The sequence below is a fragment of the Penaeus japonicus genome, unplaced genomic scaffold, assembly GCF_977035675.1.
Source record: "Penaeus japonicus unplaced genomic scaffold, GWHDUDI00000001_assembly GWHDUDI00000002, whole genome shotgun sequence".
Lineage (NCBI taxonomy): Eukaryota > Metazoa > Arthropoda > Malacostraca > Decapoda > Penaeidae > Penaeus > Penaeus japonicus.
The window spans coordinates 13,399,311-13,411,810 of record NW_028234404.1 but is presented as its reverse complement, the minus strand read 5'-3'; the positions used below and the strand labels follow the sequence as shown (position 1 = coordinate 13,411,810).

The 12,500-nt window shown below is 48.9% G+C and overlaps 1 protein-coding gene across 5 annotated transcripts in view; it reads left to right on the top strand.

Annotated features, from left to right (window-relative positions):
- Positions 1-12,500, top strand: part of LOC122259008 (uncharacterized) — a 100,345-nt gene that overhangs the window by 79,305 nt on the left and 8,540 nt on the right. The window contains exon 1 of one of the 5 annotated variants that reach the window (XM_043025444.2): positions 842-1,312. The exons of 3 other annotated variants lie outside the window; for them this stretch is intronic. In XM_043025444.2, the coding sequence (XP_042881378.2) occupies positions 1,081-1,312 (232 nt within the window). In that variant the 5' untranslated portion in view covers positions 842-1,080. Of the gene's footprint in view, positions 1-841; positions 1,313-1,892; positions 2,284-12,500 lie in introns of those variants that run through there. One more of the 5 variants, XM_043025446.2, reaches the window with a different exon arrangement.

The window sequence follows — 12,500 nt, the reverse complement described above, 5'->3', positions numbered from 1 at the left end:
GATTCACAACACACTTGAAACAGCCACTTGAAGATGATGATGACACCTAATACCCGTGATATTTATACAAGTCGCTAAAACGAGAACCGCGGTAAGACATGAGAAATGGAAATGCGAAAGGGCAAACGGCAAGACAAGAGGAACGTTTCGCAAACGTTCAGTGGCTGGACAAGTCTTCTATGTGGGGAGGTCAGTGCCCACGTGGAGAGCACACCCACTCTCCACCCAGCAAGTCACGTGACTTGGTCAGGTATAAGGGGTGGTTGCAGACCCGCCCGCGCCAGTGTACACCTCTGGTGGGCCATCGCGTGGGCCACCTCCTCACTACACGACATGATACTGCTCGAGACATGTGTCTGGCAGTAAGTAGGCACTGTCTACCAATACCGTAGGTGAGACAGGACTGGGCAGATAGCTGTTTCACGTCTGTATCAAACCGTAATAAGCCTATGTTATGTAGAATAAAGTTAAACGAGCGCGGGGATGACGTCACATGTTCGGCCGCACTCGGGTCTCACTCGGGTTACCAAATATGGTTATGAGGCAGCGCGGGACAATGACGTAGTGGCAGCAACACCAGGCTCACGGCATCAACTGCACGTGTACAACAAACTATAAGTTATAACCGAAATACAACATTTACATTCTTGCTAATGCATTTTTTCGAAGCTCTTACATAAAAAGATCCCAAAACTAAGCCACAAAACCTCTGCGCACAGAGGATTTCAATAACTTGCAACTTATCGACTGCTCCCTCCCTGAGTACGGAGAATGTGACGTCTCAGTGACGTCACGGGATAGAGAGAAAACGCGCTCATTGGTGGCTGCTCTCGTCTCATTCATAAAACTGGGCGGCCGGACGCGCGAGCTGGTTAGTGAGTATCGTGGCAGTGCTGAGGTAGGAGGTTCAGCTAGCTCGCAGCCTTGGCTCCACTGGCAGACTCGTGGTCGCTTGGGGCTTTACAGTGCCTCTCGCGCGTGCCACCATCAACCATATCAGGCTCTGGGTCGTCTAACCCACAGCCTGACGATTCCCCACCATCACATATTTCAAGTGAGGACGACCTAAACTTTGCCACGATGATTATGGACGGAATTGACCCAATTTCTGCTACCACCATGGCAGACTCTTCAGCTGTGTCGTTCAGTTTGATGGGCTTTGATGCCTTAGTCAAGAACAGTGACTGTATACCCTCGCCGTTACCTCATGCATCAGTTTTCGACCGCTCTACCGAGGACTGCCTCAACACCCCAGTTACCGTAACGGAGATGCCCTCCTTCTTCGGGCCAACAGAACCACTCCCAATGACAGGTAGGTGTTGACCTCGAGCGGCCCCGCCCCCTCTATCTCCCGCCCCCTCCGCTTTCACCGCGTGTTGTGGTAGATACCCGGTGCCCTGCCTGCCTGCCCAGTGCCTCGTGCCCCCGCGCCCGCGCCGCATGCGGGACCCCTCAGTGACTGACAGATGGTGGTGACGGTAACACGGTCATGTCATGGTGTCTATCTCAGTGCGGTACACTCGTGTCACGTGGAGGTGTATGTGACAGTGCCGGGTCACCAGGCCGATGCTGGACATGGTTATGAAGCACCTATAGCGCCTCCTCATGCAGGTCATCTCCGTGGTGACCCCAGGACACACGTGAAGGAATGGTTAGTGCATGGCAACACGAGGCATGCATCGACTGTCTCTATACATAGGCCTACACTCATGGATGCAACACTGTGCCGCGGTTGTTGCACTTTGGCTTTTGCTCAAGGTTATTGGGGGTTCAGTGCATGTGTCCTTGGAACGGGGTTAACCTTCAGTGGTGCAGGCTGTACAAGTGCAACATCTGGACATCTGTCGAAACTAGCGATACAGGTGCGAACGATGAATGTGGGGGAGGGGTGGTGGGGGGGAAGGTAGATAGACCGACGCCATAATATCCAGCTCACGCAACAACACAAGTGTACTCGCTAGCAGCCACCTGTTATCGTGGGAAGGGAGGGAGGGGGGTGAGGAGGGGACTCTAATCTTTTGGTTCCGGAGGCAGATTAGTTATCGCTCGCCGGAAGTCCTCTCACCTTTATCGTGTTGGGAGTGAAAAGTAAAACAGAAGAGCGACTTCCCACCCCGTTCTGTCATGCCCGCGTAGCCTCCAACCCTTCCCGAGGTGTTTACTCTGCCAACTTCCCTCTTGCAGGTCTCACAGTCGGATGATGAAAACAAAGTACGACTTTATGACTGTTCCGTTCAAACGTTCCCGGGTCTTCCGTACTCTATATGAGCCACCAAGAGTCAGGTAGAACGTGGTTTGACTTGCTTGTCAGTGCTTGCGTGTGTGTGTGTGTGTGTTTGTGTGTGTGCTTGAAGTGTGTGTGTGTGTGCCTGTGCCCCCTCCTCCCCTCCCCCTCCCACCATTCTATTCCCTCTCCCTTGCTGTGAAGTCTGATGTGATGAGTGTAACATAGGTAGCATAGAAGCAACATACCCAGAGGCATTACTTAACCTACCACCACTTGTTCGGCGCGGGAATTCTGGCTCGCGTCTGACTTTTAGTTACTATATTAAGTGCATGATTCGCGATTACGTATCCTAGCACATCCATGCTGGCACGTGGCCCTTGTTGCGAAGTGCCAACGCAAGGGTTTTTGCTTCTCTTTTTTGTTTTACTCCTTCCTGGTGCCAATTGAATCCTATGCCACCGACTAATTCGGGAACAGAAATAACTAAGAATAGCCGCGTTCTGTCACTGCTTGGCTAGGGGTCGACCTAGAGATAGTGCCTGTGTATACCGCTGCCCTGTGCCAAGCCGGCGGGAGTCCCGTGATGGCAAAGCACGCATGGCGCTATCTCAGCGTGGCACCAGTCATAGCATCGGTGTCTGAGAGACGCTTGGACCAGCTCACACCCAGAAAGCCATGTTGCTCACTTAAAACATTAACCTTAAACAAAAACTTTGGTGCGAAACTCCTCTCCTCTCTTCTTACGTTTCAATCCAGCGCCTCGCCACTCTTCTAACGTGGTAACGATTGGAGTAAATCTTCTCGAGACTGGTAACGATTAGAACAAATCTTCTCAAGACTGCTGGATTGTTTTGAACATTAGTCATGATCATCAACATTTTCCTCCGAGGTCGTAGTTATTCAATTCTCTGTTCGTCTGGGCTTATTTAGTCCGTCCTTGACTCGAGCTTGATATATTCAAGAGCCAGCTCTTCATGAACCAAGTTTGACAACAATTACCTTGGTGCTAGACACACATGGTCATACAAACATCAGTTACATACAAACGCTTTCTTTTAAAGTCAACTATCTTGTGGAATTGTTAAAACTCGGAAACAAAAGAGAGAGGAGGAGAGATTTAGTCCAAGCATCAGTTTTTGGGCGTGCATGATTTAGATAGAGGTGGTAATGCGCCCGATATGGTACGCGAAAAAGGGCTGTTCGGGCAGCATCTGGTCGCGCGGCACCGCAGACACCATGACGTGGGGTGACGTAGCGACTGAGGCGATGATGTCATGCCCTACCCTGTTCTCTTCTCTGTCGACATCTGGCAACTTACCTGCTCGCCCGGTGATTCCACAACACGAGCATTGCATCTTTTTCTTTATTTTCTTTTACAGTTTGGGTTTGGTATGATCTATTTATATCTGTTTTTATTTTGTACTAATGTTTGTCATTATCTTTTTTCACAGAGGGTAGAGCCCATTGCATTACGCCAGCCATACACTTTATCTAAGGGATATCTCAGACATAAAACTCGCACATGTTTTAGATTTGTTATCAATAACCAACAGGTTATGATTGCTAATTAATAACATCGAGGGACATAAATCACATCTCGAAAAAATACATTCGCCCAGCCCACCTACCCCTGGCACAATGAAAGCCCGAAAGTACTCTTGTTTTGTTGACTTCCTGTTCATGTTTTCCAGGTTTAATCAGCAAGTATCACCAAACAGCAACAGTAACTGGTATATATAGGCCTTCCATTGATGCAGCATCCACGTAAGAGTTCAGGCTATTTTGGCGGAACAAGTGTCTCGCCGAGAGAGAACAAGAGAAGGACAGAAAGGAAAAGGATAAATTTCACAAACATGACTGCAGACATCCAGACTATAAGTTGGCAGCCGCATCGTAAATTGGTCAGTACAAGAACCCGTCCGCCCACTCGCCCATTACGTCACATCTTATTAGTATGCATTGTACCGTCTCGCCAGGTAGTGCAGGCTAACGTAAGATGACGTATGCCTCCATTTTGGGAGATGACGTAGTGTGACGAAAGATGACGTAGTGTTTGAGGGTTGCCCACTGGAGCGGTCCTACCTAGAACAATCTTTAACTCATTTATAACCATAGACTACTTTCTTTTGTTGTGTTTTCACTTAGAAACATACTTTTAACATAATGTAGATCTATTACCAGCCCAGTTACAAGAGCATAAGTGAAAGTCCTCAAGTAAAGCAACAATATAGCTTGTCATCTGGCGAAAGTTGGTAAGAAGTTGTGTTCGTGCGTTCGTACGGGACTTGGCACATGCCCAGCTGCACTGCCAGACAGGTTGTGACGTCACTTTATTACCGCCGTTGTTTATTCGGTGCCTAACACCACTTGCCATCTGCATCAACTCTCTTTTTTCGATCTCGTGAACACTGCAATTTTCCTTCTCGCCATCTTGTCTCCAGAATCCTAGCTAAGGAGGAGAACACGATGGCGTGTGCGCGCGTGCGAGAGAATCTTCCACATGTGTGTGTGTGTGTGAGTGTGTGAGTGTGTGAGAGAGTGTTCCTACAGACATTCCTGGCGGGTGTGTCGGAATGCTGCTCTCCCCGCTCACAGCATCCACTTCCTAGCCTGCATCCTCACAACTCACACCCGATTAGTATGCCTGATTGGTAACGTCCCTGGAGTGTGCCCTAGCAGCAAGCTGTAGGCTGGGGGGTAGGGGGGGGGGGAGAGGGAGGTGTGTGTGTGTGTGTGTGTGTGTGTGTGTGTGTGTGTGTGTGCGTGTGTGTGTGTGTGTGTGTGTGTGTGTGTGTGTGTGTGTGTGTGTGAGTGAGTGAGTGAGTGAGTGAGTGAGTGAGTGAGTGAGTGAGTGAGTGAGAGAGAGAGAGAGAGAGAGAGAGAGAGAGAGAGAGAGAGAGAGAGAGAGAAAGAGAGATAGGGGGACAAACAGACAGACAGATAGTTAGACAAACAGACAGAAAGATAGTTAGACAGACAGACAGAGCCAGAACGCATGAGGAATACCAGTAAACCAAATTGCGTAAATGTTAGACTGGCGTGCGAAAAGCATAAGCTGCAGTACGAGTGTGTCAGGTAAGGCTAGTGCCACAGAGGGGCAGTTCACAGAGGCAAGGTCGGGGTTAAGATATGTCATAGCAAGGTCAGCAGATGAGCTACCAAGATCTGAATGAGGCGGGAACACGACTTCAAAATCACACATGTTTCGAGGACTGTAGTAAGTCGAGTGTCAAATCCATTCGTAAGGGCCATCCATAAAGAGACAGGTATTTTACCGCAGATATCTGATTGTACATAAATTGGGGCATTCGTGATTCCTGGTCATCGTATTTTTCTTAATCAGTTCCGAGAAACTCGAAGGAATGACGTCTATCAGATCCTGTGAATCGCGTCTTCATTTATTTGATATTTTCACATGTATCTTTCTCTCTGCATGAAAGCGCAAGACGGATCGCCATAAATATATGCATATACACATAAATTTCGCGTGACGCTTTCTCAATACTATTTTGATACAAGCGCAAATAGCATTCTACTGAAGTGATACAATGCTATTTTTAAGAAAAGGAGTGGAATTTCTAACCTGTGTGTTTCTGGCAGCCGCGGCATCGGACAGTTGCCTATTTGTCTTAGTTATTCTTCCTATTCCAACTCCAACTGAAATTATATAAAAAACCAAACAAACAAAACAAAACATTTACACACTTGTTAAGAGCAATACCACTGACATGGATACATACAATATGCTATTAACTCTTCCCATGGCCAGAGTTATGAAAGAGAATGCTACGTGTCAAAGATTAACTGGCAACCGTGCAGTGGGTGGCGGAGGGAGTGCGTGCGGCAAGTGTTATCGTACGTCTCCCCACCAATCGCAAGCCGGGGCGACGTGACGTTGATGTGACGCAAGCAAGGACATTCGTTATCAATTCCCTCTCTCGCTGATAGCCGAAAATTGGTTCAGCTAAAGCGGAGCCACGGTGTAGTAATTAATTGACTGATATGTATGATAAGAACGTTCGGAGAAAATTTTGCATATCCGTATCCGGAAGAGGTTATGTTCACAGTTCACTCGTAATGATCATTATGATCATTCAGTTTTATTGTCAGATTATATTTCTGCAATACAAAAATCCTTATTGCACAAGCTATTCCATCACCATCCATTCCCTTGAAAGCTCAAGATAACGCTTATTCAGTTAAAATATAACACAGTACAGAGTAGGACAACAGCTAAAGCACATAATATATACATCCTATGTATGATTTTTTTTCCTACATAACCGTTACTTCCGGCGCCCGCTAACGCACATTCAGCACAAGTGTTCACAGCCAATCTACTCTCGTGGGCCGCATGTGTTGCTACACCTGTGGCTCGTATACCTCGATGAATGGACGAGCGCCAATATGAATGAACCCTTCAGCTTACTTTAATGAACGGTTGCGGCGTGCAGGGGGCGTGGCTCTGAACGAAACTGTTTTGTTGGATTTTGTAGACGTGCGATGTAATGGGATCACGGAATGTACTTATATTTTATTGCTTTCGAGGTCTTGCATACGTGTCTGTGAAGCCCGGTGGTTGTAGGGTATCATTCCATGGTTTACGTTTTGTGTCATTCTGACTGAGTTTGCACGTGTCTCCTCCATTCGCCGCTTGTGGAAATTACAGTGGTGTGTACTCCTTCTGTTATTGTTTTTGTATGTATTTTCTATATTTCCTCTCTCTCTCTCTCTCTCTCTCTCTCTCTCTCTCTCTCTCTCTCTCTCTCTCTCTCTCTCTCTCTCTCTCTCTCTCCCTCTCCCTCTCCCTCTCCCTCTCCCTCTCCCTCTCCCTCTCCCTCTCCCTCTCCCTCTCCCTCTCCCTCTCCCTCTCCCTCTCCCTCTCCCTCTTTCTCTCTCTCTCTCTATCTCTCCCCTCTCTCTCTCCAAGGCCATTTCTTTAAGCAAAGTCGTAACCCCCTGAAGAGCGACCTTGACTCATTGTTTTGAAACAGGTGTTTTATGTGTATAGTGCCTCTCGAGGGTGATGAGGAGGGGTAGGGGGGTCTTTATAGATTTGAGAGGTCCTTGCAACCAAATCGAGAGACCCTTGCAACCAAATCAATCCTTTGTTTAACTATGTTTTGATACCGTCTTCCCCAGCTTCCAACGTCTCCCTCCTCTCTTTAACTCCATTGAACTGCTCGCTGATAGGCAGTCCTCCGCCCTCCCCTTTCCCTCCCCCTTCTCCCCCAGCCTCTCCCTCCCTCACCGTCAGACACTTACCACCGTCCGGATGCAGGTGTTCGCAACGCTGACACCTGACACACCTGCACCCACTAGTGTAGTTATGTCCGCCACATCCTCCCTGCTCTCCAGCGCTTTCAGATCCCTGTACTTCTGCCTGTCATTGTCACTTCCTTTCGGCCCCCTAGCTCCTCGTACCCACCTCCCCTCCTTCCCCCTCCCCCTGCGGGTCCCCTCACCCTTGCCCCTCTGTGTCTTCCCCTCGCTTCTTGTTATCCGCCGGTAGTGCCTCGTGCCCTGCCCCTCCTCCTCCTCCTCCTCCCCCACCCCCATCCCACCCCTCCTAACCCTCTTCGTGAAGTGTTCTCTTCCCCCTCCGCCGTCTCCCTCTTCCTCTCCTCCTGCGAAGGTGGGATCTACGCCCCCTCACTTCCTCGACCTCGTACCCCCCCCTCCCCCCACTCCCTCATGTTCCCCTTGAGTCCTATTCCTTAAGGACGCAGGATGTGGTTGGAGAGAGGGCGCTTTAGCAGGAAGGACATCGTCTTAACCGTGGCACCTGTCGATTCTCCCTTATTTACATACGACTTCACCTGAATGTACGGACAAGCATGCACATCTGAAGCGCCGGAACAAATGTTTTAAAAGCCGAGCAGGGAAATTGGCTGGAAATTATCGACAGCTGTATGCGAAACTGTAGCGCTTTCTGGGAACCTTCGGCTGTATTCTTGGAGGATTGTGACTGATGGGGGTTTACGTCTACCGAGGTTCGTTCCTGGATGGCTATTGCGATTCCTGGAAAGCTGCCATCACTGGATTGCCATTCCCTGGAAACTGACGCAGCGGGCTTTTCTTTAGACAGGGTTTATTCGAGAGCGGGATGGGGAGAGGGGGGTCATCCGGCAATAACTTATATTATTTACTTTAAATATCACAATAATTTGTAAGAGACAAAAGCGCCACTCGAGATCGTATGGCGCCGCACGGCCATCCTGAGTGCCAAAAGAGCGTGCCAGTAGCGGGCCAGAGAGACAAGTACATCAGAGTGGTGCTCGGGCTGGCCATGTTGAGGCACTTGGTACCGCGTGGCCCTGGGTGCCAATATCAACCCCTTCCTCCTTCCGTGCCACACCCACGCCGCCCGCACGCCCACCTGCTGCCCTCAGGCATCCGAGACACGCGTGTATACACTGCCATGATGCGCCCACTTGTCAGTCATCTCATGAATCCAGCCTGCTTGTCTCCAGGGAAAGCGACGATGATTGTACTGTTTACATTGGTCAACTGCACGCACCCCTCGCCGCCAGATGTCGCCTCCAGACGCAAATGAACCACCATGAAACCAAGTAACATAAATCAGGGAAACCTCACAGTCTCCATTAGTCCAAGAACAGCAGACCCTTGGCCCCAACGCAGACACAAATCAAACCCGTAACACAAAGCAGAAACAGACGCCGATCCGCGGAGCCACACAAGCCGAGCGGCGGGAAGACCACCATCCACCATCCTCAGCCGTAAGTCCAGCACGCTATAGGAAAGCGGCTGCCATATGGTCGCGGCCTCAGCCTGGCCACGCGGGGCCTTCGAGAGGTACAAACGTGAAGGGGATTTTATACCACGAGAGAGAGAGAAAGAGAGAGAGAGAAAGAGAGAGAGAGAGAGAGAGAGAGAGAGAGAGAGAGAGAGAGAGAGAGAGAGAGAGAGAGAGAGATGGATGGATGGGGGATATAGAGAGGGAGAGGTTAGAGGAGAGCACGAAGAGAAAATATATGAATGAGAGAAAGAGCGACACACATCTATCTACTATCACACATATATATATTATTATATATATATATATATATATATATATATATATAATAAGTATATATATGTATATATATATATATATGTATTTATATTTATATATTTATATTAACATATACATATATATGTGTGTGTGTGTGTGTGTGTGTGTGTGTGTGTGTGTGTGTGTGTGTGTTGTGTGTTTATACTTCATATATCAAATAGATCTATTGATTGATTAATAGACAGACAGATAGATACATTAAGAGAGAGAGAGAGAGAGAGAGAGAGAGAGAGAGAGAGAGAGAGAGAGAGAGAGAGAGAGAGAGAGAGAGAGAGAGAGAGAGAGAGAGAGAGTAGGGAAAAAGAGAGATAGAACTGAAAGCAAATCAAGAAAAAAATGTTCTAGTTATAAAAGCGAGATTCTCAGACTTAGACTCCCAGATGTTGCTTCAGGAATGCAAAGGAGATAAAATGAGATGGTAATAGATACGGTGACGTAACGAAAGCCAATGCATAGACAAACGACGGCGCAAAAAGACCGTAGACTTCAGCAGCAACAACACTATATTTTTGTGAGCTTGCCATCTTTAAGTCTCCGAGGGGGTCGTGATAGCTGAGAGAGAGAGAGAGAGAGAGCGAGAGAGAGAGCGACGGTGGCGAGGGAGGTGGGGGTGGAGGAGGTGGAAGGAGCAGGGAGCATGGGGGGAGGAGGGGGAAGGGGGGGAAGGAGAAGGGAGCATGGGAAGAGGGGAAGAGAGGAGGAGGAGGAGGAGGAAGGGGAGGAGGAGGAGGAGGAGGAGGAGGAGGGGGAGGAGGGGGGAGGGGAGGCCCACTTCGTATCGACCAGCGCCGCCACCCTCGCCTGCCCCGTCGTCGTCGTCGCCGTCGTCCGGCCGCGTCGGCGCACCCGTCTCCCAGCGGCCTCCATTCATGCTGCCCTGACAGGCCAGCTTTAAGACTCTCGCCATGTTTCTCTCGGTCTTTCTTTCTCGCTCTATCCCTGCGCTCTCTCTTTAAGCCTTCACAAGGGGATGGGTTGTGGACTTTACATATTTGGTTCGTCCTCGAACAGTATCTGCGGCTATTTTCGGTCTCTTTTATTTATAGCGGAGGGAGAATAGCTACGGGACTGTTGCGTGCTGCACACTCTTGTTGTTTCTATAAACGACAACAGATGTCTCCACGGATCACTTGGCCATTCGTGACTCGTGGCTCAAATTCCCAATACGGATCACAAGTATCCTGATAAACCTTAGGTCTTTCCCGCAAGCATCCAGACATATTTACAATAAAATGGCATTACTTAAAAAAAAAAAAAAGATGAATTACAACCTCCTCCATCTGCCTTGCATGGTGCGTGGCGTCACGGTATTAATATATGATTGGAAGGCGGGCTTATGACGGCCATAACAGTGCACGAACCATCTGAATGACGCAGCAACTACAGTTTGATCAATAAGGTACACATTAACTAGCGATTGACGTCACTTGATATTATAAGAAAAAGGGGTGTGTGGTGGAAGTATAACATATCGCGTCACCCAAAATAAGTAATAAGTGTATGCCAGGAGAATCTTTATTATTATTATTATTATTATTTTTTTTTTTTTTTTTTTTTTATGGATACTTGTTATTATCCCGCCTCAAAAGTCTGGTCCAACAGTAACAAGCGAACCCGACATCGACGCGCTAAACGAACCTGTCATGAAGCTGAGTGTTTTATTGTGATGTTTTATCACCTTTTGTTTCGCGCGTCAACATGCCTCTACGGGTGGCCGTCAGGTGTAATTGTTGATCACGTGGACTGAATGCTTCGCAGACATTATAGAGAAACAGAAACACACACACACACACACACACACACACACACACACACACACACACACACACACACACACACACACACACACACACACACACACACACACACACACACACACACACACACACTTTCTTTCGAACACGCATACTAGGCACTTACACGTACACTTACGTCCACACGATGGTAACGCTATCACATGACGCCGGATATGTTGCTTGGATGACGTCACGAGACCAGCTGTTAACAGGTTACCATCTGGTTGCTACACTCGGCGTTGTCCTTAATGGAGGGGCCATGATAGCTCCACCACATGGCAGAGTCACGTCCTCAAGGGCCAAAGGAAACACGAGAACCGTACACAGTCATTACGGGACTGATTTCGGTAGTCGTACTACACAGTGAACCCGCATGTGAATTTGAGTATGGCACGGCCCTCCTAGAAATAGCCTCAGATCTACGCAAAATCCTTCCGTCCCCTATTCCTATCTCCTTGTACCTCCCCCCCTTTTTTTATAGCCTAGTCAACCCCCCCCCCCACCCGTCCCCCTAAACCAGACCCGATCTAGAAACGATTCTTTTGATTACACGAACAAGTGTCAAGCCATCCATACTACACATGCTATAACTGTAACAACGTCATTAAGCATCGGCCAGGGAGCTTAGAAGATCATTTTTTTCTCCTCACCCCCCTTACCCCTCCTTCGCCACGCTCTTCCAACCCTCTTCCCCTTCCCCCTTCCCCCCCTCCCCTTTCCCCCTCGGCGAACAGTGATGAGTTAGTCAGCTGGAGAGTGACGTCACAGCCTCTGCTCCTCGAGTCACCCTGTCACCCGACTCCGCACCCTCGGCTCCGATCTTGCTACCTCAAACTCCGCCGGAGTGCCATAAGAGTGCCAAGGCTGACCCTGCGCAGATCGAGGCACCGGGAGTTCGTGTGGCTTAAGGGAGAAGGGAGGGCAATGGGATAATAGAGGGGGGAGGGGGGAGGGTCTCCGTGACGACTCCGAGGAAGCAAAAGTTCTCGGAAGGGGGCGGCATTGTCTCGAAAGGGGGGAGGGGGGTGGCAGCGCTCGCCGCGACGCTGCCGGCGAGAACAATGTCGCAGAGGTATCCGTATGACCTCATCCACATCCGGGTCATCTTGGCATTTGTTTATCTCCGGGCGAATTTGAAATGTCACATGCAAATTATCTGAATGGGCTGAGTGGGCAAGAAGACCCGCTAAAGAACCCCCCCTGTTATTCGTGCTACGTACTTAAAGGTTACTTGAACTGGCATTTGAAATTCAAAACTGATGTTTTATCTCGCGCGCCTTCGAGATACTGTCATTTTCCGTCGGGTGCAGTGTCGCCGTGCGGGTTTATTCGACATTAGTAGCTGCGCTTAGCTTTGTTGACTCTCTTGAATGCAGTCTGGCGTTCTATTAATACGTGTGCT